The sequence below is a fragment of the Puntigrus tetrazona genome, chromosome 15 (assembly GCF_018831695.1).
Source record: "Puntigrus tetrazona isolate hp1 chromosome 15, ASM1883169v1, whole genome shotgun sequence".
Taxonomy (NCBI): Eukaryota; Metazoa; Chordata; class Actinopteri; order Cypriniformes; family Cyprinidae; genus Puntigrus; species Puntigrus tetrazona.
The window spans coordinates 6877134-6904220 of record NC_056713.1 but is presented as its reverse complement, the minus strand read 5'-3'; the positions used below and the strand labels follow the sequence as shown (position 1 = coordinate 6904220).

At 37.8% G+C, this 27087-nt stretch overlaps 2 protein-coding genes across 3 annotated transcripts in view; one reads left to right on the top strand and one right to left on the bottom strand.

Annotated features, from left to right (window-relative positions):
* The window catches only part of LOC122358733 (claudin-3-like), a 224089-nt gene that overhangs the window by 119244 nt on the left and 77758 nt on the right, over positions 1–27087 (top strand). The window lies entirely within an intron of this gene.
* On the bottom strand, positions 3164–18834 carry LOC122358729 (Fc receptor-like protein 5). 2 transcript variants are annotated; one of them, XM_043258565.1, is made up of 10 exons: positions 18798–18834; positions 17087–17122; positions 16517–16783; positions 6039–6299; positions 5609–5881; positions 5404–5535; positions 5157–5318; positions 4797–5078; positions 4391–4633; positions 3164–4296 (listed from the first exon to the last, which is right to left on the bottom strand). In XM_043258565.1, exons 1-10 carry the CDS (start codon positions 18826–18828, stop codon positions 4172–4174), a joined length of 1812 nt encoding a protein of 603 aa, XP_043114500.1. In that variant the 5' UTR covers positions 18829–18834; the 3' UTR covers positions 3164–4171. The 2 variants fall into 2 exon arrangements, with proteins under 2 accessions (XP_043114500.1, XP_043114503.1); XM_043258568.1 differs by lacking the exon at positions 6039–6299 and having other exon boundaries at positions 3165–4296.

The following is a 27087-nucleotide window of genomic DNA, read 5'->3' as shown; positions in this document are numbered from 1 at the left end:
CGCATGCAAACTTGAAATTTGACACCAAACTCTGTGAACTTGCTCTCAAGACAATGGGGATGCTAAATTGCAAAGGGTTTGCCCGTGGTGGTGCAATGAAATTATCGTGAAAAATGAGAAACAGGAAGTGTCTAATAACATTTAAATACATCAGATTTTTCTAAAACAATATGGGTTTGTTTGCTGCATGATGCCAATCACATAGATGTGACTATTAGGAGTCAAAGTTAAAGCGGCAACTGGAAGCAGGAAGTGTGTCATTTCAAAATGAAAATTCAGTGTTTTATTTAATATGATCATTTACCTCAAACTTTGTTGCATGATTTAAATACCTCAGCATCTTGGACAGCTTGAATGATGTTGCAATGGTAATTTTTTTTTATAAGTGAGTCTAATAGTAATGATGTTGCAATGGTAATTTTTTTAGGGAGTCTAATAGTAAGATATATATTTAAAGTGCATTATCGAGTGAACACAAGTATTTAAATATGCAGATAACAAACTGGAAGGCAGAGCACGGGTAAGGATGCAACCTTGAGATCAGCCAGTCAAGTGAATGTGAGCGTGTGTATATGAAGGGGAGCGGGTAAGAGGCTACAGGTGGTGATAGTAAGTAATCGGGTGATTTGGATCTTGACCATGTGACCGGCTCATCTGATGATGGTGGTGCTGGCGTGACAAATAACAAGTGTAATATAATATATAGGATAACTAATTCTCTGTGTATCATAGTAAAAAATATGGTAAGAAATCTTTACTTTTAACTGCTCAGTTCAATTAAGTAGAAATATGCATAAAATATATATCTAATAGTAAAATAATTTTAAATAGTTATTTCACAAATGCTTATAGATCATTTAAAATATATATTTTTTAAAGCAGTTGGAGATAAAAAAGTGTTTGCAACAATTTACAATAAGTTCTCTTTGGTTAACATTAGTTAATGCATTAACTAACACAACTAAAACTGAACAATATATTTTAAATCATAATTTTTTTAATACTAAACAATAATTAATACTAACAATAAAATGATTAATTTCATGTTAATTCACAGTACATAAACTAATATTATTTAAATTAGAGTTGTATTGTAATGTATTAATACATTTTAAACTTAAATTTAATGAACATTAATAAATGTCATAATTATTAACTGGTGTAGTTGAATAATGTAGTTTTAACAGTAGTTCATTTACAGCTAACACAAAGTATGTACAGCTTGTTTTTACTGTGTTTATTACAGTAACTGATGTACATTAACTACACATTTGAATTAATGTAGAAGTCAATCTTGTGCATATTAACTAAGATTTGCAAATACCATATAAATATTGTTCAAAAAAACAAACAACAACAAAAAGAAAACTACAGATAGACTAATAAATGCAGAATAAATAAATACAGTAGAATAATTAATAAATGCTATATAATTACAATATACTACTACTAATAAAAAAAATGGTTATAATCAAAAAACATGTTGCAATGCATTCTGGGTGACACCAATTAAAATTCATCCATGATGCACTGTGGCATGAATAAATTATTAGCTGAAATGTCTTAGTAATTTCCTTTATTCTTACTATTTTATTTTAGTTTTTCTTTTGATTTGGCTTGGCTTGTTTTTTAATGATTTCCAGCTGATCAGAGTACACTGATAAGTGGCTAATATAATGCTTTTTATTGTCTAAAGTAGTGGTCAAATAACAGCTGGAGCACGGTCCGGGTGCACACACAGAAACATCCCATACAGACCTGGATCTACATCTAAAACAAGCACATCAAGATCAGCTCTAGATCTGTTTGGGTGATGAGATGAAAGCAGACCGATAAAACTATTGCATTTTAAAAACAATTAAAATTGATGTTTCCTTAAAAAGTCTTAAATTATACAAGAAAATCTTAGTTATGGTTTCAGGGGGTTTTAAAAATGGGAAATGTAAAACAAGAGTACAAAACTTAAAAAGGTTATTCATCTAATAAAAAGAAGGGCTGTGAACTTCTTGATAATGTTGCACATTGTGGAGAAAGGCAAATCTAGATCTCTGGAGATGGAGATCTCTCTGGAGATTGTTAATATTTTTCCACAATTTTGGTTCTCAAGTCTTCAGACAGTTCTCTTCTCCTCTCTCTGTTGTCCATGCTTAGTGTGGGACACACAGACACACAATGCTGACTAGGACTAAGTCAACTTCTCTCAGGTGTGGTTTTTATATTGCCCACACCTGTTACTTGCCCCAGGTGAGTTTAAAGGAGCATCACATGCTTGAAGCAATCTTATTTATCCACAATTTTGAAAGGCTTCCAATAATTCATCTGTCTCTTTTATACAACTTTTGAGACGTGTCTATACATTTAATACAATTATCAAATGTGTAAAGTGAACTCTTCCATATAGAGAAGGAGCTTCATCTTGTGTTATGGTAAAGAAAGAGGCCCTTTTACAGATAATTCCTATCCTGAGTGTCTATTATAGACATGCATGACACAGGCATGATTATAATGGAAGAACCACATGATATATAAATGGCTAGAAATGGAGAAAACACGTTACTGACGCTGTGTGGATGACAACTGTATTGTAGACTTTCTAATGCATTTTTTGACAGCACTGATTTTCCTCTTTTGAGTGTTAAATCTTTTTTCTGTTTTCCGTAGTCTCTATTTTGTGGTTAACTTACTTGACATTTACATTTTCTTCGTCTCAAGACTTTTAAATTATGTTTTTGGTGGACCTGAACGGACTTACTGAACTGGGAACAGAACTGCATTCGGTTATTTTTTGCACAGGTGATTTTTTTGTGTTTATGGACAGTGAATCTTGCTGATTTTCTCTGAACTGTTCTTTCTTGTTTTTTTGAAAGACTTGATCTGAACAGATTCCCAGGAGTTGTACTGATTTCCCTGCCATGCACGGACACTTCAATACCAGCCCAGTTCTGTGGTGAGGTAAAAGATTCATATTATGTTGAGTGTCACATAAAAGAGAAAAGTAAAAATTTACTACAACTGAATATCTTCTGAACGTTTGAGAGAACTGTTTTCTTGATCCTGATTACTTACTGCTTTATCCCTCATAACAAAGAGACTCAAACACAAATTAAATCAAGCAAAATGTATTTATTCCATACATTACATTTCTCAATTCACAAGTGAAGAGTTTATTTTGGTTTATTTATTGTGTTAATGTTGTGTTATTCTTTTCATCTACCAAACACTGTACAAATAAACACACTTTTGCACGTTTTGGGCTATAGAGGAAAAGTAGGGTTAGTATTAAAACACAGAGAGCTACCGTGTACGTTATTAAATTACTGTCCTTCAATCCTCAGTCGTTGTTACTAAATAAAAACATACTTTAGGTACAGAAATTAAATGTACTAGGGGTTGAAGACTTAGGTCTTGTAATTTCTCTAGTTATCCAAGATACCATAATATTACTGCAACCCCGTCTGTCATGAATGAGGGGTCTGAGGCGTGCGGATCCATTCACTGGCTTTTATTGAACAAAGACATGGTCAAAGGAGGCAGGCGTCAAATCACAGCAAACAACAGAATCCAAAAACAGGCAGAGGTCGGGTCAGGCAGCAAACAATCAAAGTATCAAAAGACAGGCAGGGTCAAAACCAAAGAATCTATGACAAGGGAATCGCTAGGAAAACTAGAAACCAACCAACCAACAATCAAACAATACAACCTGCAGGTGAGGAGCCTGCTACAGTATTTATAGTCCCACAACAGGAAGTAGCAGCAGAGCGAGTGAACACGGATCATCCGGAGGTAAGGGCTCCCTCTGCTGGCTTGGTGACACCTACACTAGAGGGAAAAATTCCCACTACACAAACGCATGAGATATTATATCAGAATATTTATTTAATTTAATGATTAATTTTCTCATTACCTTTAAATCTTTAACCCTTTTAAAAGCACGTGGATGTTATCGAATGCTGTGCTCATACCCAACCCTGTCTGAGAAATACATATAGGAGCAATCTTCTCAGCATTTGCATTTTATATGTTGTTTTTTCTTTCTATATTTTTGGCTTTTCTGAAAAGTGAAAAGTTGTTTGACAAACATGTCTTTTTCTAAAGCACAGATACCAAAATGAACACTCACACTTCACAATAAGCCCAGTGAGCAAAGAAAATGCTTTAAATAATAAATCAGTCATGATTTATCTCTCATTCTGCAGCATTTGAAAATCAGCACGACGGTCACCAGCAGATATGGACAAGCTGCCAGTACAGAACTGAGTATACAGAGAACAGAGATCTGAGATTCTGAATGAAACCCTGAAAAAGACACAGACAAGCACTTTATAGTGTACTAGATATGAATGAGGGTATGTGGAAAAAAAAGTGAGCTTATAAATACAGCAGTGTTCACCTGAGACTGAGATCCAGCTCTTGGGTGACTCTCCTCTCTCTGGGTGTTTGCAGGAGTAGAAACCCTCGTGTGACTTTGAGACAGGAGAGATGATCATCTCTGTAGTTTGATTCTGGATGAGTGATCCATCTTTATAGAAATCAGCTCTGAGGTTTGATGGAGTTGTGTATCGATATAAACAGCGTAGAGTCAGACTATCTCCTTCAGTCACAGGATGAACAGGACTCTCCAGAATCACTTCAGCTACAGAAACACAGCAGACATACACTGACTGTATAACTGTTGTTTATTTATTTATTGTTTTGTTTTTGTCCACTGATGATTAATGCACTTGTCTAATCATCCTGCTTCATGCAATAATTGTAAACACACCAGTGAAATGAATAAAACAGAAACACAGACTCACAGTGTACAGTGATATTAACAGGATGATGTTTCTCTCCAGATTCAGACTCACACCAGTACACTCCAGTGTGTGATGTATAGACGTAACTGATTGTACATGTAGATCCTGTGTGTGATCCTCGAGGTATTGATGAACAATCTTTCAGTCCCCAGAGGTCTGTGTATGTTCTCACTCTCCATACAGTAGAGTTACTCTGGTCTTCACAGCTCAGAGAGAGAGAGTCAGATGTGAAGTGTTGAGTTCTGCTGGGACTGACCCTCAGAGAGACTGGAGCAGAAACACCTGAGAACACAGTTACAGCTTTATACAAACTCTCTTTATTCAGTATGAAGCAGTAGTTTAAGTTGTGTTTGACCTCACCGGTGACCCACAGCAGCTGAGTGTTGCTGTACTGTGTTTTATAAGATGATTTCTCTCTCTCTGCTCTGCACACATAAACTCCTGTGTGATCTACAGCAGCAGAACTGATCCTGTATCTTCCTCCTGCTCCTCTGCTGCTGTCTGAGAGCAGATGATAACCACCTGTAAAACCAGACAATATATTAAATGATATTCTGGACTGAATCTCTAATTCAGATGTTACCACATGAAGCACATCATAACTTACCTGGTGATTCAGTTAAAGTGAACCAGCTGAACGTCCAGCCTGTAGAGAAGTTGTGAACCTCACAGATCAGAGTCACTGGATCTCCTTCAGTCAACCACTTCTGTGGAGAAACACTTAAAACTGATTTGGGATCTGAAATAGAGAAATCTCTCATTAATAACATGTTAAACATGTGTTTGTGTGTTTATGAAGAGATGAATCTCACCTGATACTTTCAGAGTAACTTTATCACTCGTGTGTGACCGGCGTGATCCTCTGATCTCTGATCCTTCACAGGAGTATTCACCTGAGTCAGACTCAGTAACAGAACTGAATGTGTGTTCCTGTCCATCACTGAAAACTCTTCTTGAATTATCTTTATACCAGCTGTATCTCCAGCTAGTGACTCCTTCATCATATATGTCACATCTGAGAGTGACTGTTTCTCCTCTGAACACATGTTGATCAGGTTTAATGTTCACTCTGGGTTTTGGTCTTTCTGTACAATGACAACAAATAGCAATGAGAATAATGAATAGTTTTTGTTTTATGAACACAGTTAACTGTAAGATAGATGATAAATCAGAGCAGACTGAAATGTTATTCTGTTATTTCACTAAGTGAGTGTCTCTCAGTTTTTTGTTAAAAATACTTGCCGTATACTGTTACTGTTACAGGTTTACTGTAATCTGTGTAATATTCTCCTCTTCGTGCTCTGCAGCTGTACTTTCCTCCATCAGAGACTTTCTCAGGTTTGATTGTTTTAGTTTGATCTTCAGTAGATTCAGGGTTTGAGTCTTTTCTCCAGAGAAACTCCCATCCATTCTGTGACTGAATCCCCTCACATCTCAGAGTAACTGAGTCTCCGGTGAACACTGGACTCTGAGGATCATTTGTCAGAGTCAGTTTAGGAAGACCTGTCAATATAAAGTTAGTGGGATTATGAGTTATTAAAGTTTTCCAGCAGAAGATCTTAGTGAGGTGTCTGTGAGTAAATCTGAGGTGTGTAAAATGGGGCTGGACAGAAGGAAAAACAGTGTGAGCAAAGGCAGATGTGGATGTTTTGGAGACGGTGATGATCTGAACTGGTCTAAGAAAAGAGAGCTAGTGAAGTGATGGGAAAATAACTTAAATTAAAATATTTTTCCAGATGCTTTTTCGTAAGTATATTTTTATGTGTATAATTTCACTTGTAGTTAAGTACAAATTATTCAAAGTAATTATAAAAGTTTTTTTTTTTAAATTCTAATTTGTTACCAAGTACAATTTTTAGAGCTGAGATGTGATCTCAACATTAAAATATTATATATTTATCATCAAGCTCAAAAATATGTCTCACTACATCAACAAAACAAATTTTAAATTATTAGAATTTACCTGTAAATGTGTTGAAATAAAGAAATGCAGGTATGAGAAATAATGATCATTATTATTCTTTTATCATAATTCTTCTGTTTTTATTCAGCCATTATCAGCCTTTATTCTGATAATCAAACATTCACCAAGTCACATCAATCCCAGTAAACATTGACCCAACTAATATCAAAAGCATTTCTAAATAAATACAACCAAACATTTCCTTGTGACCTTCTGTGAAGTTTTATGACAAATGTAACGAAGGGTCAAAGACAGTTGGATCCATATGCGACGAGGTTTATTCGTGGTCAGGCAGGCAGGGTCAGACAGGAGCAATCGGTACAATACAAGGGTGATTCAAAAGACGTAAACGGTAACAGGCAAAAGGTCAGTAGGCAGGCAGAGAACAAACACGATTTAAGTCAGCAACAGGTAATCAAACACAGGAGTAAACGCTCAGCATTGCAGCCGAAACAAACAAGACTTCGCATTGAATGTCTGTGGGGAAGTTCCTTATAAAGGGCGTGGTGAATGAGAAACACCTGGCAGCACTAATCAGCCAAAGGCCAAAGCGATCAGTACTCCGGTGAGAGCTCCCTCCGGTGGTGGTTGGAGAGAGCCACAGAGGTGCTGTTCGTGACAACAAACTAGATACTGAAGAAGAACTGAACCTGTTCTGGAGCTGCATCATGCTACATGAGACAGTTTATGAGATTAATACACTTTTTACATCAAAATCACTTTAAACCACAATCCAGTGTTTGTACTAATCTTCTTTTGAGGTCACATGTGGAATTTGGTCATTTATTGTTGTTAAAATTGTCGCTGTATAAATTTCTCTAACATTCATTATTATGAAAATATCCAAATCTCAAGAAAATCACATAGAAACCACATCCTATCATAATCGTGTGTTTATAATAATCTGTTTATTTCTTCTGTGTGAAAGCCTTGTTTTCTCTTGAGGATCGGGGGATCAGCACAAAGTTGAATCTTTATATGCAAATGATGATCATTTCTGAACACAAGCGGCAGATTTTACGTTTTAAAGCACAACTAGAGTCGAGTTTCGTTGCTCAGTGCGTCACAAACACTTTGTATAAAGTGCTGATAAAATATTTTCATTGAGAACTCAGTGTTTACATTTTAATAAAATATATAAGCTGATGTATTGATTTTCTTCTATATTCTATAAAATACAAATATTTTCTATTGTAAATGTTATGAGTGATTAATAACAGAATGTATTTAACACAATTATCCCATTTCATTTTCTCATTATTATATGAAATCTATGACTCTTATTGTCCTCCAACTAGATCTAAAACAGAGAAGGGTTCAATCATTAATATGCTTTAAAATGAATATTTCAGCTAATATTTCTGTCTCAAGCATGATATGTCAACACCATCTTCCAGTTTCTGATGAAGTGAGACATCTAGATAATTTTATTCTCCTGAAGCAGGTTCCATTAGTATCTAGCATCAGTAGAGAAATCTAAATGACCACTACATAAACTCTATTTGTTTAAATAAAGAAAATGATAATTCAGATCATCAGATGTCAACACCATAGGTGATGTTTTTTAAATAAATATATATTAAAAAAGTCCTGCAGGTCTGGTGAATGTCTTACTGAACTGCAGTGTATTATCATCATAGTTGTTTATCCATAGGAGTAAACATAGGCATAAATATAAATACAAATAAATATATACTGTATATTATACAAAACAGCTGAATCTCAAACTGTAACGCCACACCAGCAGAGGGAGCCTTCCCCAGAGTTCTGACTGTCAGCTCTTCCTCTGCTTTCTCCACGCCCACTTCCCTTTTGGCGGCCATTTTAACCAGGCCCAAACAACAGCCTGGTGCGAAGTATTGCCAGCTCATCACTGCATACCAAGCGTTTCTTTATCTGTCTGTTTATATCGTGTTTTGACCTATTGCCTGTTTTTCTTGACTATTGTTTTTTGGATTACCCCTTGCCTTGACGACTCGAATTGGACTGATTATTGTGTTTGAACCTTTTCCTGATTATTTGACGCTGAGTTTGGATTACGTTTGGATTTGTTTGCTGTCTCCATTAAAAACTCAGCATATGGAATCTACTCCGGCTTCCGCCTCTGGTTCGTTACAGAATACTTCGCCTTCACCGAATCCAGCGGAGGTTTCACAACTACAGGCTGCGTTCACTTACCAGAGTGAACTTATGAAGAATTATCAGGAACAGCTGGCTCAAGTGCAAGCAGCAAACAATCATCTGCTTCATTATATCCGTTCGCTTCCACCCACGCAACCTCCTACAGTAAGACTGGCACTGCCAGAAAAATTTGATGGTTCTGCTGAGCAATGCAAAGGGTTTATTCGCCAAACTCGCACCTACCTGGGAAGTATGACAGATCATTCCGAAGCAGATAAGTGTTCACTGATCATGTCACTATTGGAAACAGACGTAAATCTGCGTACTTCTGCTTAATATTTTATGAACCAAATTCGTGAAGTGTTTGAATATCCTGCAGGGGGCCAGGATGTATCAACACGGATTCTGCATTTAACTCAAGGAAGTCGCACAGCAGCAGACTATGCCATTGAGTTTCGCACCTTAGCAGCACAAAGTGGGTGGAATGATGTCTCACTCAAAGCCGTCTTTAAACAAAGTCTCAATCCGGAATTGCAAACTGAGATGGCCTGCAGAGGAGAGGATTTGTCTTTCACGGAGTATGTCAATACCGCCATTAAGTTAGATAACTTACAACGGAGTGTACGAAGACGGAGGACCACACGCATTTCATCACCCCATTTTGCACCTGTGTCCAGCCGTACACCTGAACAGTCTGGCTCTGAACCTATGCAAATTGGAGCTACCAGCCTATCTGAGACTGAGAGAAATCGGCGCCAAGAACTGAATCTCTGTTTCTACTGTGGAGAACAAGGCCATCGCAATCACCAGTGTCCACACAAGGCCCGGAAGAAGGCAGCTGATTCAACCCGGGTGAGTTGTGATGGTTTCTCCTTACAAATATTCAAGGCTGTTACTGTACCAGTCCAGATAACTACTGACGATGGTCCTATTCTGTTAACAGCACTGATTGACTCTGGAGCTGCACTTAATCTCATTAACCAGAATCTCATTCATCAACACCATATCTCCACCATACCATGTTTGCCAGCCATTGGAATCACCACTGTGGAAAATAAACCCATAAAAGGGGGTATCACCAGACAGACATCACCCATACGTCTACAAACTGGATTGTTTCATCAAGAACTCATTTCACTGTATGTAATTGACTCACCCAAGTATGAAATCATCCTCGGATACCCATGGCTTTCCACTCATGACCCAAGTTTTTCTTGGTTCAATGGGGAACTCACACACTGGTCTCAGTTCTGCCGAAAGCACTGTCTGCACAACTGCCCATCATTGCCATGTCTCGCCACTAGTGTGGAAAGTCCCCTCAGCTCACAGACTCCCACGATTCCACAATGCTATAATAACCTGCGGGAAGTTTTTAGTAAAACTAAGGCCACTCAATTGCCACCACATCGGCCCTGGGATTGTGCCATTGATCTCCTGCCCAACGCTATGCCACCCAAAAGTAAGATTTATTCCCTGTCTCGTCAGGAGTCCCAAGCTATGGAAGAGTATATCAACGAGGTTTTGAACTCTGGATTTATTCGTCCATCCACTTCTCCCGCTGCAGCTGGGGTTTTTTTTGTTGAGAAAAAAGATGGAGGATTACGACCATGTATCGACTACCGAGGTCTCAACCATGTCACTGTTAAATTCCGTTATCCATTACCACTGGTCCCAGCTGCATTGGAACAACTTCGCGAAGCCAAGATTTACACCAAACTCGATCTCAGAAGTGCCTACAACCTCATCAGAATCAAGGAAGGAGATGAATGGAAAACTGCATTTCTCACCACTCAGGGGCACTATGAGTACCAGGTGATGCCGTATGGACTTGCCAACGCTCCAGCAGTATTTCAGTCCTTCATCAACGAGATCTTCAGGGATATTCTTCACAAGTTTGTAATCGCTTACATTGATGATATTCTGATCTACTCCAGATCTGAGGATGAACATGTGGATCATGTGAGGATTGTCCTTTCCCGTCTTCTAGAACATAACTTGTACAACAAGGCAGAGAAATGTGAGTTTCATGTATTCCAGACATCCTTTCTAGGATACAATATAAGTCATCACGGCGTGGAAATGGACAATGCTAAAATCACTGCTGTCACTGAATGGCCCAGGCCCTCCACAGTCAAAGAACTACAACGGTTCCTAGGATTTGCTAATTTCTACTGCCGGTTCATCAGAAATTACAGTTTAATAGCCGCCCCTCTGACCTCACTACTCAAAGGTAAACCCTCAAGGTTACATTGGACCGAACAAGCAGACACCGCCTTCAATAACCTGAAAACCACTTTTACTACAGCCCCAATCCTGAGACATCCAAAACCCGACCTTCCATTCATCCTGGAAGTGGACGCCTCTGATTGTGGCATTGGTGCGGTGCTCTCACAGCGTCATGATCAACCTGCAAAATTGTACCCCTGTGCTTTCTTTTCCAGAAAGCTTTCCACAGCAGAAAGAAACTATGATGTCGGCAATAAGGAACTTCTCTCTATGAAAGCAGCCATTGAAGAGTGGAGGCATTGGCTAGAAGGGGCACTACATCCATTTCAAGTAATCACTGACCATAAAAACCTTGAATATGTCAAAGCTGCTAAGAGACTCAACCCACGTCAAGCACGATGGTCACTTTTCTTTTCAAGATTTCAGTTCACTGTCACTTACCGCCCAGGAAGCAAGAACAGCAAAGCAGACGCGTTGTCACGGAGACATGATCCCCCTCATCAGACACATACCTCAGAACCCATCCTGAACCCAGCCGTAATCATCGCACCCATCAACTGGGATATAATGGATGAAATCCAACAAGCTACCCAACACGAACCGTCACCAACTAATTGTCCTCCCAACAAACAATATGTTCCACAAACACTAAGAAGAAGAGTGATGCAGTGGGTTCACACATCTTTGAGCTCAGGCCATCCAGGAATATCTCGATCCATCAAGCTAACACAGAACTCATTCTGGTGGCCCTTTATGACGCCCTGTAACGCCACACCAGCAGAGGGAGCCTTCCCCAGAGTTCTGACTGTCAGCTCTTCCTCTGCTTTCTCCACGCCCACTTCCCTTTTGGCGGCCATTTTAACCAGGCCCAAACAACAGCCTGGTGCGAAGTATTGCCAGCTCATCACTGCATACCAAGCGTTTCTTTATCTGTCTGTTTATATCGTGTTTTGACCTATTGCCTGTTTTTCTTTACTATTGTTTTTTGGATTACCCCTTGCCTTAACGACTCGAATTGGACTGATTATTGTGTTTGAACCTTTTCCTGATTATTTGACGCTGAGTTTGGATTACGTTTGGATTTGTTTGCTGTCTCCATTAAAAACTCTGCATATAGAATCTACTCCGGCTTCCGCCTCTGGTTCGTTAAACAAACAGTGTATTCTTTATCAACATAGTCTATCACCCAGCTCTAAATCTGCTCAGTGTAAAAGCATACACTCTAAAAAACACAGAAGGATCTTCAGCGGTTCTTTGGAGAGGTTCATGTGCTGTATAGCACAGATAATGTGTAAAGAACCGGTGGAGCACCTTTATGATTCTTCAGCGGTTCTCTGGGGTTGTAAAGGTGTTATATAGCACCACTGCAATGTAAAGAAACCATTAAGCCATACATTTCTTTTTTTTTACTGAACCTGTATTTTTTTGCACTTGGATGGGATTCATGCAAAACAAAAATTCCAAATATGGGTTATCTCACTACATCTCACTTCATTATACTTTAGATTTCATTTTCTGCAATTAGTACATTTTAATACAAATTTTAAAATCAAATTTGTGTAAACGTTCAATTTTCTGGAATAACAGAAATTTATTTACTAATTGTCAGGTTATAGTTTTTATTTAATTTTGTAATTGCAGTAAATTAATCTTACATTTCTGGTACATCAGATGTCTCTCTAACTCATTTAGAGATACCATAAAAGTAACATCAGTAAATAGTTCTGTTATATAGCTCTGTCAAAAACAGGTTGATTTTGCTCTGTCTAATTACTATTCATGAGCTTCTCTTCTGATTGGCCTGTTTTTTTTCAAGTGACACACAAGCAGGCCTCAAATCAGAAATATGATCACATACTTGATGCCACTGACAGACCAAACAAAACCACCATAAGACCAGCGGACTGGACAGAAACGATTGTCAAAAAGGCTTGAGTTTGCACACTTCTTAAAAGACAACACTTTCTTGAACCTTTCTAATGTTGTTATGTGCGCATCTAAAGTTTGATTGACATTTATGAAATAAATGCATGTGTGTAAAACAACAAACTGCTGATTTATATATAATCATGTGTTATTGTATATTCATTGCTGTGACTAGCTGGAATAATAACATCGCTGTAAAAATGTGTTGCCTGAAGAAACTGAAATGTGTTCATCTTCATCATGACTAGATAGACACAGTGAATAGTTAGTTAATTTAATAAAATTTAGTAAAAATGTAATGTGTTAATCATGTAAGAACACTGGAAAAGCAGTCGGACCAGAGTAGTCCAGGGGGAAGTTTTAAGGTCCCTGTTGATGTGTGATTTGGCCAAAATCTTAGCTCACAGATATTATTGTAGTTTTACTCTGTGGGTTGTTTCAGATGGGAAGCTTGTAATCTGTGATCTCATACATTTGCTGAAATTTACAAAAACATGCAGCCACTCTCTTATGTGCACTGTTTGTACAGGTTTCACTTTAATCTCATATGCTTCCAAGATTCGAAAAAGAAAAAAGTATTAGTTAAAGTAGAAGACTTGTCATCTAGCAGCACTTAAGCACACTTATGTACGACCCAGATGAGTATCATATGCTCATCCAAACAGGGCCTATCATGTGTCCTCAGCTTTTTGAGATAACTACATTTTAAATCCAACCAAAAACAATGGCAGGGTCAGAAACAAACTCCTAAACTGATGTCCAGAAGCTTTGAAAATAAAAACATTTTGTTATGCATCATGAATATTGAATGCTAGAGCAGTGGATGAAGTCCCTGTCACCAGACTCACTCCAGAGAGACCCCAGAGAACCTAACTATCATTTATCCAGACCTCTTCCAGAGACCTCGTCACTGTTGTGTATCAGTATATGATTTTCTCATTTACATTAGATATTATTAAGCTGATAGCAGTTTGTTAGATGCATACAAGGTTCTTTACCTCATTTCTTTCAGAATATAACTCTAAAATAGCAGCATCCAACATAATCACTTATGCACTTTATTCCTATTAATAGATGTATTCATTTAGTAGTTGCTGATTACTTTTGTCTGTCTTCTGTTAATAAAATCAATTTTATTACACTTGTGTTTTCCTTGTGTTGAAGATACAGAAAAAGGTTCTAGAAGTTATCAATCTTTCTAATGTGATGCACTCATAACCTCACCTTAAGTGACACGAGCTCCCATCATTATCATATTTAGCTCCTTAGGTTGATGAAAGCCAAGTTCATTACATTAGCAACCTTAATATTCAGAAAAGTATTTTACGAATATTTTAATAAAATGTTTTGAATTTACTAAAGCACAGATTTAAGAAAAGATCATATTAACCCACATGTACATTGATATGCTGCACATATATACAGTCCACAGACAACATTTAGGAACATTGTTAAACTCAGTACAATTAAAATGCTCTGAAAACTTTAGGATAATGATTTGCATCTATATTTTATAACTTATAACATCTTAACATTCAATTTTTTAATTCTTTTAATTCATTCAATTAAAATAATAGTTTAATGGTTCACATGTATATTTTATAACTAGGTAACTAAGGTCAGAAGCTCTGTTGTTATCAAAGGAGTTTAACAGAACTTGTGGCCATAGTTGACTGATGATGGTTTTAGGAAATGAACTCAAGTTTGATTTTCATACAGAAGTTCTTCTTGAGAAAGAACTCGGTCTTGGACTGTTTAGTGTTGTTTTGTTTTTCCTCTTTTAGCTGCAATTCTGTTTTTTAAAAACACTTTGTAATGACAAAGAAAACTAGTAGAAGACATGATAAGATGATGTAGATGAAATTGTAAAAATATTAACATAATTTTGTTGCAATGCATTCTGGGAGCATTCTTTTTCTTTCTGTCACCGTCATTGAGATTCAGAAGCTGGTTCTTGATAGAAGTGTGTGTTTTAAGAGAACAGATATTAAAAGTGCATGAAACAATACACAAATCAATTTTTACTCACATATTGACTGAAACATTTTTAATTCACTCAAACTTTTAGTGGTTTGAAACATTTTTAAAACTTTTTTTTTTTTTATTAAAGCATTAGCATTTATACTGATCTTTCAAAGAAAAAGTCCCACTAAAGTAAACTCTGATCACAATAATGATGGTTTGTTAAAATTCAACATTTTTCTATTTTAGTGAATAATGCTTTACATGCTTTACTTTTTAGTTTCTAGGTTCTGGTGGTGAAATTATAAACTACAAGCACTGGCTCATTGCCCCACTCACCCCCGACCTTTAGAGAAGATACAGCATCAACTTACTAAAGCTTGCTGTAAAAAATAACATTGTAAATGCTTAAAAGCATATTCTTTTAAATTGGTAAAATGGCCAAGAGCCCAACTAAAGCAAACACAGTCCTCCATGATGGTGACATCATCATTTGAACCAATAAAACATCAATATCTGATCCTCTGTAAGTCTCAGTAACAGCAGGTGTTCATCACTAATTCACAATCATCATTTAATTAGTCACTTAATTATCTCATTAGGTCTTTAACTCTTTATAAGTCCTTAGCAAAGTGTTCAGAAGCTGTACTCAGACACAACACTGATCTCATCTACGACACATTTTATGATTTATGACACATTAGTGTGTTATATTTTAACAGACTGCTTGTATTAAGAAAATCATTTTAAAATTAAATTAATACAAAGTGTTGTCCTTAACTAAACACACTGGCGGGTTAAGTTTTAACACAAGTTGTGTTGTTTTTAACGCATCTGTTTTTATTAACGCACTAATGTGTCATAAATAACAGTTTGTGTCAGAGATGTGTTATTCTTAAATATTCACTATTTAAACATTTGAAGAATATCAACCTGAGTTAAGAAGAAGAACTGGTCGTGTTCAGATGAACTAAATGTGTTGTCCTTAACCTGACACACACGTGTGTTAAAATACAGCACGGTTTAACCCCCAAAAAACAGCAATGCACCGAATCAGTGAGGGGACTATTTTGTCACTTTTGATTTGTTCTCACTACAGCCGCTTCAGACCCACAGCCTTTAGTTTAACAGAGTCTGAACTACTGAGACTCATCAGTGACCAAAGTTCTGATCAGATACAGCAGTTTACAAAACATTTCAGAACGACAGAGTGATCAATGATGATAAAATTAGTCTTTCTTCTGACCAGTATGTGGAGCTCTTACCAAACACAAAACCATTCCTACAAAGCTTTTTTAAACAGGGAAGTGTTGAAGAGACTCATCATTTGAAGAACTAGTTTAGGGTGTCACTTAGTAATAGTTCAGCAAAAAAAAAAAAAACTCTTGACAATCATACAGTATGTGTCAATTTATAAAAAACAGATGACAATATATTTTACAATGTCTGATTATTATTATTATCACTTATTAATAACATATGAAATGTGTGTTTGTGTGTATGAACAGATGATCAGACTCACCTGATACTGTCAGAGTAACTTCATCACTGCGGGGAGACGGTTTTGATCCATTAAATCTATTACAGGAGTATTCACCTGAGTCAGACTCAGTAACAGAACTGAATGTGTGTTCCTGTCCATACTTGAAAACACTGTTTAAACCTTCTTTATACCAGAAGTATCTCCAGCTAGTGACTCCTTCATCATATATGTCACATCTGAGAGTGACTGTTTCTCCTCTGAACACATGTTGATCAGGTTTAATGATCACTCTGGGTTTCAGTCTTTCTGTACAACGACAATTAAAAAATTAATATAAATAATAAAACGTGCTGTTTTTACTGTATAAACAGTTTACTTTAAAGTGCATACTATATCAGATTAAACTGAAGTGTTGTTCTCTATAGCTGTTATAGTCACTAGTGTCTTATGAAAAAGCAGTTCATAATGTGAGGAAAAATATTTTTAGTGTCACTGCCATTGGTTCAATGAAATTTCTTCCTCTAGTCACAACATAAAATAACTTAAGGTGTATTTATAATAATTTAAAATCGTAATAGCTGGTTTGTAATTTTGTAATAATTCATTTACCTTGAGTTTGTCCAGAGTAGATATTTGAAATCAGCACTAAAACACAAAGAGAATGTCAGCATTGAGCTCATACTGTGTACATTACATTAGACATATGAAAAGATACAGATATGTAATATATACTGTTTAGAGGGAAGGTACAAAGATACTGCCCCAGTGACAGAACTGGGACTTTTTTTCTGACAGTATATAAGTTTGCAAAAACACTAAAAAAGTAACTCTACCAGTCTACTAATACTCTACTAGATTCTAAGCAATAGATGCTTTTTATAGAAATGGAGATTTGTGCCATCTATTGAAATGTTCTTCAGACAGAGCCATAAGAAGAATGAGGGTGAAGAAGTAGTACCAGGGACCGGAGGGGGTTAACGTTATAAATACAAATAGATTCTATTTAGAATTTTATTATCAAGATGCTGCTAACATCAAGTGGAAAATAACAATAGGCTCCTTTTACTTTATATAAAAATAGCTGAAAATGCTTTGAAATAAATGTAACAGTAGATGCTATTTATACAAACCTGATAAATAATATTTATTAATTTTGCACTTGCGACTTTATTTTCATTATTTTTCTTTTTTTTAAATATGTCATTCTTATTGAAAATAAACATATTTCTGATCTGTAATGAGGAAAAAGAATAAATGATTTTGGCAGAGGGTAGATTTGAACGGGGTTAACGATCAATCAGGTCAAAATGTGTTATGTTTTAGGAGCTACACCACCAATGTCAATCAAACACTGATGGGCGGAGCCAATGAAAAAGAAACTGAGATCTCCAAAAAAGGGCAGGAACTCCAAAAATGGGCAGAACCTACAAAATGGAATGAACCTCTCTTCATTCAAAGACTTTCACCTTTGGCTGACTTCTTTGACTTTCTTTTTGAATTAATTTCTGTCATGTCTAAAAGTGTTTTTTATTTTACAACAAATAAAAAAAAGACCAAAAGCAACGTTCTCAGTTGGTTTTGGTTGGTACTTAACTGTCATGTAATTATGCTTAAAAATGTTAAACATGGGATTGAACTTTCAAATTTACAGAGTGGATGAAAACAGTGCTTTAACCAAATAATTAACTTATGACCATAGTTGTTTTCTGGAAACGCAAACTTTAACCTGTTTTGTTATTTGATGAATTAAAAAAAAACTGTTTAGTGCAAGTTAATTATTTTTTAATTGGTATAAAATATAGATGTGAATCATTTATTCATGAATTTATTTCTAATTGGATATATTGAAACCTTTTTTTCAGTGCAGTAATAAAGATGAAGTCATACTAAGATTTTGTATGGAGGACTGCATATATGTGTGCAGATGAACACTGAGACACCAGTTTAATATTTGACAGTTTTCATCTCCATACATAGCAGAGAATCAAGAGTCTGATCACAAGCAGAGGAATAAAGAAACTACATTAAACATCTGAACAAACACCAGCAGAACTGATTCAACAAACATTATTATAAAGCATGAAAAACACAAGTTTAATATCTGACACAAACAGCATTGACCGTGCCCCTCCTCCAGATTATTCTTTTATATATATATATATATATATATATATATATATATATATATATATATATATATCATGAATTACAGCTGGATCTGAGAGCAGCAATTAAAGGAAAAAATACTAAATCCCTTGATCCCCTTCATAAAAAATGAAATAAAATCCACTGAAATCCTTTCAGAGAAAGCAATACTCACAGAACACAAGAGGAAGTTGACTGAGCTCCATACTGACTGAATCATGACAGACGGTTAAACACAGACTGTGTTAAAGTCTCAAGACTTCCTGAAACATACAGTCAGATCCAACACGACACATTACAGACATACAAATACCTCATGTGTGAGAAAATGTCATTAGAAGTTTTCAGAAAATGTAAAAAAAAAATTTTGGACAGAAATGTTGTCATGATTCATAGTCAAGGTACGATCAGCACAAGGACATGAAGATTGGAGAATTCAAATACAGTTTTTTAGGGTAATCCAAAACCAGAATCCATAAAGGTTTAACCCTCTGGGGTCCGAGGTGATTTTGGGGCCCTTGAGATGTTTTGAGACGCCCTGACATCTGTGCTTTTTTCTGCTTCTTTTAACACACTATTGGTAATTATTTTGTATTCAGCACAAACTGTGCTACAATAATGTGTGAAAAAGAGGGATGTACATGTCTGCATTTCAGTGATGATGATGTTCACCTGATACAGAGTACGTCAAGTACTTCCAGACAGAGCTCTGAATCAAGATTTGAATCATTTTAGTCAAATTATATGTTATATCTTCAACCATCTCTTTCGACATTACTGTACTTGAAACAAAAAAACAAAAAACCTTTTGTTTTTCTCTTAATTTATTCCTTGGCTTTCTGGCTTGTACTTATATGAAAAATACCTGAGAGTTGGTATTATAAGCACTTCTTCTGCCTGATTGCCTTTTTAAGATGAATCTCTTCGTGTTTTCCCCAATTTTATTTCACTTTGGATAAAAACGTGATTAAATGTAAATGTTTTGATTGCAGTGCTTTGAGAAAAGATTTAGTTTGGAAGAACCAAGCCTAAAAACAGTTTTAAAGTACAATAATTTCATTTTCTGTTACATAAAGAAATTTAATTAGTAGAAAATGTGCCTCTGGGAGGGTCCATAATGATCATTAACTTAACAAAAATTAATAAGTAAAAGACTGCATTTAATACAATATTATTGTGTAGGCTACTGTCACACGCGCGGCACGTAACACCAGTCCCAGTTCCCAGGATCAAGCACCGCCCACACAATCTCCTACTTAACCCACCTGTGAACCTGAGTTCTAATCACGATCACCTGCAGATGTGTCCATTGTTCACTACTTACCGAAATCAAATTTTGTAAATATTGTGCACTTCAATAAATACGGCTACCAGAGCTGCGTCTGATACCTTCACCAAGCTAGTTAATGCTCTACGACAGACTTTACCCATGCTAATTCCGCAAGCCGAAGCTACCACTGGCACACCGCATGGCTCAGCCAGCTCACGCCCTGCTCTTTTCTCCAGCAATCCTATTAGCTGTTATGGCATCCTCCTACAATGTTCACTTTATATCGAAGCAAACATCCAGAATGAAGTTTCTAAGATTGCCTTTATTATATCTCTTCTCACTAGATGCGCTTTGAAATGGGCATTGTGTCTATTCTCACTCTCCTGCTTCGTAGACCATTTTAAAGAGTTGCCCTCACCCCCCTTTCAGTACATGACGAACTGATCAACCTAAGACAAGAATCCTCTAATATCCTTGAATATAAACTCTGTTTCCACACTCTAGCCACCACCAGCAGTTAAAATCAGGTAGCTCTCTTGGCCGCATACCATAAAGGTCTCTAACTACAGCTTTGCAAACAAATGGTCATTTATGATGATACTTTTAATCTCCTTTATAAAGACAACCATCAGCGTTTCTTCCTGAAAGACAACGCCAAGTACGCCAGAAGTTATGCCTGTACCTTGGAGAAGCCACTCATCCGCAACTGCCCAGTTCTGCCGCCTAGCCCAATGGTGAATACTGTATCACTAAACCCCTCTGTTTCTCATACACCTCATATTAGAGCACAACTCATCATTAACTCCTGTACTCTCCCCGTACATGTCCTGGTGGATTCGGACGCTGCGAGTATCTTCATCTCCTCCCACTTCGTGTCCAAGCATCAAGTACCCACAGTCCTCAACGAAATATGGTATCCCATCACAACCATCGAGGACTCACCATTGGGCGAAAGAAAAACCAACGAACTAACGCTCATCTCCCAGAACGATAACCACGAATGCTACGGTGGATATAATTCTCAGTCACCCATGGTTAAGTCAACATCAACCTAGTGTTGACTGGAGCACAGGTGAGATTCAGGAGTGGAGTTCCCAATGCAAGGATCACGGCTATCACCATCAGTCACCACGTTCGGAGTCGTCACGTCCCTCTTTGCATTCACGCTACCTCAGTTGAAAATCCCAATACCCTCATCTCCGCCACCATCCCAACCATTTATCAGTCATTCTCGGACGTTTTCAGTAAAGAACGAGCTACCCAATTACCACCTCACTGGCCCTGGGACTGTAGCATCGACCTGCTGCCAGACGCTGCAAAAATTTACCCTCTCTCTCGTCCCAACCATGAAGCCATGGAGGCTTACATCCAGGAAGCTCTGCAACAAGGGTTCATCAGACCATCCACATCCCCAGTGGCATCTAGCTTCTTCTTCGTGGCTAAGATGGATAGGGGCCTACTCCCATGCATTGACTACTGGGTTCTAAATGACGCCACATGCCACACGCCCTCCATATTCTAAAACTTTATGAACGAGATCTTCCATGATTATCTTCACAAGTTCACCATCATTTACATCGACAATATTCTCATCTATTCTTGTAACCTGAAGTAACACCTCTGTTACGTCCTCCATGTCCTTCCACACCTCCGTCAGCACAACTTGTACCTCAAAACCGAAAAATGTGAATTCCATCAAACTGCCATCTCCTTCCTCTGGTACATGATCTCCACCGAAGAGGTTTGCATGGAGTCTGAAAAGGTTGAAGCAGTTACCAAATGGACGGAACATTACAACGCTTTTTGGGGTTTGCAAACTTTTACCGTCGGTTCATAAAAAATTACAGTCTCCAATCCGTACCACTAACCTCACTTCATAAAGGAGGACAACCCTCCACTGGACTCCTGAAGCACAACAAGTTTTCTCTGAATTAAAAGACCTCTTCACAACAGCTCCTATCCTTCATCATTCAAACCCTGCCAAGCCCTTCGTCGTGGAGGTAGATCCAGCAGACTTGGGCGTGGGGGCTGTCCTTTCTCAGTGGTCTCATGAAACTCGAGCTCTACATCCGTGTGTGTACTATTTCCGGAAACTATCCCCAGCCAAACGTAACTATGGCATAGGCGACCGTGAGCTATTAGCCATCAAGATTGCCCGCAAGAAGTGGAGGCATTGGTTAGGGGGAGCTCAATTCCCCTTTACCATCATAACTGATCACAAAAATCTTCAGAGTGCCAAAAGGTTAAATGCTCGTCAAGCATCACCATTTCTGTCGGCCACTCTTCCTGTCTCTGTGCACAAAATCAAAAAATGGCAGCAGAAGATTGCCTCTTGTGTGTCTCATGACTGATCGTGTCATTCTACCGGATGGTAGTATTATTTTGAATGAGGTGTAAATGCATTAACAGAGCGAGATCATTTTCAGAGATTTACTTCTTGTGTTTCACTGTCTTCTTGGCATAAAGACATCGTATGGCTTCAGGACTTAGAATGCAACACAACTTGTTTGTGATGCTTTTATGCTGCTTATGGTCAGTTTTTGTGACTGCACTCATGTTTGCCTGTGTGTGTTTTACTTTGTTCAGAAGTGGGTAGGTTTAGGGTAGATGGTAGTGTTAGGTGCTGCAATAAAAGTAAGTATTTGTACATATATGCCAGACAAACAATTGAAACTATGGACGTTCTTCAAATTGAAATTGACACTACATGGCTACTCTGTGCAATGCAAACTGACACGAAAGTGACATGTACCCTAAATTGCAGAGCCTTGTCTCAATTAAACTGTGTTGTATTATAGAATCTACTGAACAGACATGTAAAAGTTGATTTAAGTATTTAAAATAAAAATAAAGCTATGTAAAGATTTTTTGTGTGTTCCATCAGGTAAATAAGTTCTACACATACTCATGGAAATAGAGCATATGAGTCATATAAGAGTCAAGTTTGTGTATTTGGAGAAGAGGTAAGTGTGAAAGAGGAAGTACTACAGAAAAATAAAAAGGAAAAGCTTGCATCAGTTTTTCAGAACTGGTTTTATTCTTGCTTCATGCAGAATTACATAAATTTGTAAAATTACAGTGTTCATTCAGTTGCTTTAGACAATAAAGAGCATTATATTAGCCACATTTACCTGTCTAAAAGATTTCTCAAATCTATGAATACTTTTTTTTGTGCTTCACTCTTGTTTTAACTCTAAACACATATTGAGCTCTTCACATCATCACAGTGTGACCACAACCAGCAGTTCTCAGCATCTTCACTTAGTGTGAAACTTCTGTACAAACCTGTGAGAACCACAGTGTGGGAAAATAACATCGCTGTCGCATCTCACTACTGAACTGAAGTGTCATTTCAGACCAAGTATTTTTTTATAAACAGTAATGGAAAATATATATCAAAAGAGAGATGCTATATATCCTTTATTGATAATGGGATTATTTTGGACTTTTAAAGGGTTAAAGATGTAAAGATAATTAAGTGACTAATTTAATGAAAGAAGTCTTTTGTTTCTTCTTATAGCTCATGATGAATGAACATCATGAAGCATATAAACTTCACTGTATGTGTCTAAACAGTACTGGGTACTTAAATGTATGTGTTATATACATTTAAAATTTTACCTTAATTATTAGATAAACGCTTCCCTTGCATGCTGTAGTGTCACAGGGTTGATCATGCAAAACCTAAACCTTTTAATGTAACTGCCAAAACTTGTTTCGGATATTACCAGGTCAGCCCATTATGATTATCTTATCACAAAAAAGCAACTAACATCTGTTTAGTGTCCAGGACAGATCTCTCTGCTTCACAACAGCACATACATCACTACAGAGAGAGTGATCAAACACAGGGGTCAAGAGCCCAACTAAAGCAAACACTGATCTCAAAGATGGTGACATCGTATTAACCAATAAAACATCACCTTGTGAACCTCTATAATTCTCAATAACTAATTCTAATTCTCAATTCTCAATGTAAAGTGGCTGTGCGAATGTCCAGTGCAAAGTGACTAGTGCAATTGTCCAAGTAAGTGGCGAGTATCTGGGAAAGAGGGCTGGGTGTTCATGGAAATTCCGAATGGCCTAGGTGCTGGGTGTTCTCTGGTTTTGACTCAGATGGCCTGCGGAAAGAAAAGCTCCTCCTCATTCTTCTCTGTGTTTGCCTTCAGGGTGCGCTCAGCTGACCGCAAGCACTTTCCTGAACGTTCAGCAGTGAAAAGAGTCTGAAGTCCCTGAGATGGGAGTCTGAAGCGCCTCAGATGGTATAGACGCTGCTGGGCCTTCTTCACCAGGGTGTTGATGTGACAGGACCAAGACAGGTCCTGTGTGATGTGAACACCCAGGTACCGAAAACTGTCCACTCTCTCCACTGGGGTCCCGTTGATCATGATGGGATGGTAAGAGCGCACCTGCTTCGTGCTGAAGTCCACTATTAACTCCTTGGTTTTGCTGACGTTCAGGAGCAGATTGTTCTCCTGACACCATCTCTCCAGGTTGTTGATCTCCTGAAGGTAGGCCATCTCATCGTTGTTGGAGATCAGGCCCACCACGACAGTGTCGTCAGCAAATTTAACGATGGTGGTGGAGTTTGTAGTGGCCACACAGTCATGTGTGTACAGCGAGTACAGCAGGGGGCTCAGAACACAACCCTGAGGGGCTCCAGTGCTGAGAGTGAGGGAGGATGAGGTGTGTTTTCCCATCCGTACGGCTTGTGGTCTGTCAGTTAGGAAGTTCGTGATCCAGTGACACAGGGATGGGCTGAGTCCCAGGACCTCCAACTTCGAGGTGAGCGTGGAGGGAACTATGGTGCCTCTAAACGAGCATAAAAGATGTTTAGCTCGTCTGCCAGAGAAGCATCCGCGCTTTCCACTCTGGTGGTTGGCGTTTTATAGTCCGTGATGTTTCTCAGTCCCTGCCAAAGGCTCCTAGAGTCACTGTGTTGAAACTGTGACTCAAGTTTCCTCCCGTAGCGCCTCTTTGCCTCCTTTACCGCTCTGCGCACGCTGTACGACGCAGCCTTGTATTCAGACATATCCCCGGTGACTATCCCCGTGTTATAGGCTACGGAGCGGGATTTCAGAGAGTCGCGGATAGTTTTGTCTACCCACGGCTTCTGGTTGGGAAACGTCCTGATGACGGTTTTCTCTACCGTGTCATCCGCTAGTTTCCCGATGAATCCCACCACCGCTTCCATGAACACGTTGACGTCCTCGGAGCTACACCTGAACATGGCCCAGTCTGCGTCATCCAAAGCGTCCTGCAGAGCGGCCATCGAATGGTCAGACCAGCGTGACACCTCCCTCTGTACCGGGGCTTCCTGTTTCAGCCTCTGTTTGTAAACAGGTACGAGGAAGATGGCGGCATGGTCCGATTTACCAAACGGTGGGCATGATTTTGCCTTGTAGCTCTCTCTGAAGGGTGTGAACAGTGTGTAACATGTCCTTTCACCCCTGGTGGGGCAGGTGATGTGCTGGTGAAAGTTTGGCAGTGCGCGCTTGAGGTTTGCACTGTTAAAATCCCCCAGCACAATGAGTGCGGCGTCCCCGTGCTGTGACTGGTGTGTTGTGAGGTGGTCGTGTAAATCCCATATTGCAGGGTCCGTGTCCGCTTGAGGTGGAATGTAAACGGCGCTGACTGACCGAGCTGAATTTCCGTGGAAGATAGAAAGGGCGACATTTGATGGTCAGAAGTTCCAGGTTTGGTGTGCAGGAGCGTGAGAGAGAACCGCGCAGACTATCCAAAATACTAACAATTAACAGAAAAACAAAAAGTTTTGCCGGAGCGGTCGTGACGGCAGCCGAACTCAACGGCGCCATCTTGGTTGAGTAATTCAACATTAATGCTAAATAAAGAAGATGCAACTGATAGAAAACAATGTCACTTGTCTGACCAGACAGCTAATCTGATTAAAACATCTAACTGCACCCAATTTTTAATAAAAATGGATCTGATTTTATTACATTCAGTGCATGTAAATGGAGACATTGGTAGTGCCAACGAGGCTCACGTGCTTATATATGTGAGAGGATCTCATGGAGAAATTAAAACAAGTAAAGCAACTGCCCAGAGAAGAAACATATCTGTTTTTATATTTATAACATACAGCCAAGTTAAGCAACATGACACAACCAAGAGAGGGAAGTTCCTTGAAAACCATGATTGCAAATTTGATATTACATACAATAGTTAAAATTAGTAGTTAATAAAAATTTTAGTTCAGTATTTGAAATTATTGAAAGGATATACTGTTTACTGTCAAACAAAGATCACAGCAGAACAGTCGTTCACATGTAACACACACAGCAGCGGCGTTTTGTTAATGAATAATTCACATTTTTAAATATTGAATCATCTGAATCAATGATTCAGTGGTCCATTCACTTGCTTCATTCTTCAATGAATCAGTTATCTACTGGCTCTTCTAGTCTAATCTTTTTTTCCCCAACATTTCATATTTATAATCAGAATCAGAATCACTTTATTCTGATTCTGATTCTGATTATAAATATGAAAATAATTAATATTAATTAATAAATAATTTATATAATTATGAAAATATAATATACATATAGCTGTATATGTATGTTAAAACACTACCTCACAACACTATACTATTATAATTTCTCCTCATAAATGCATCTGAATGCTACTCGAGTCACTTCTGTTTCTTCTGCAGCGGAAAGATTGATTTTATAGATATCAGATTTTATATAAAATAAAAAATAAAATAATATAAAATTTAAGAATTTAAGGCCATTTTGAGAGCCCCTTTTTGAATCAATCATTAATTTATTACTGTACAAATAAATACAGGCTTGCTGAGCAGAAGAGAATTCTTTGAAAACGTAAAAAAATATTACCGATCCCAATTTGAACACTGTGTGTGATTCATAATAAATGTATTATCAGATTTGTTGCAATTATTATTATCATAATACTTTTCTTATTTTATTTTAAAAAATGCATGAAACTATTACCTAGCAGCTGACGAGTAACTGCAGAGGGAGCTTGATTTCCTCTGTACCTCTTTGACATTGACCTTCCACCTGCCTTAACATTTCTGTCTGCTGCTTGTGATTTAAATAAATGACTGCATAAGGATTCAACATCGGCTTCCGCCTCCTTGTTACAGTAACTCTCTTTTAGCTCAGAACCCTGGCTAACAAGTTGCTGTGCAACACTGTCTGAATAGGCC

Bases quoted from the DNA above. Each gene is read 5' to 3' on its own strand.
- LOC122358729 (XM_043258565.1), bottom strand. From the start codon at position 18,828: ATGGAGCTCAGTCAACTTCCTCTTGTGTTCT. The intron at 17,123-18,797 runs GTGAGTATTGCT...TTTGTGTTTTAG, and splicing joins TCAACTTCCTCTTGTGTTCT to TGCTGATTTCAAATATCTAC. The intron at 5,536-5,608 runs GTGAGATTCATC...TCTCTATTTCAG, and splicing joins AGTTACTCTGAAAGTATCAG to ATCCCAAATCAGTTTTAAGT.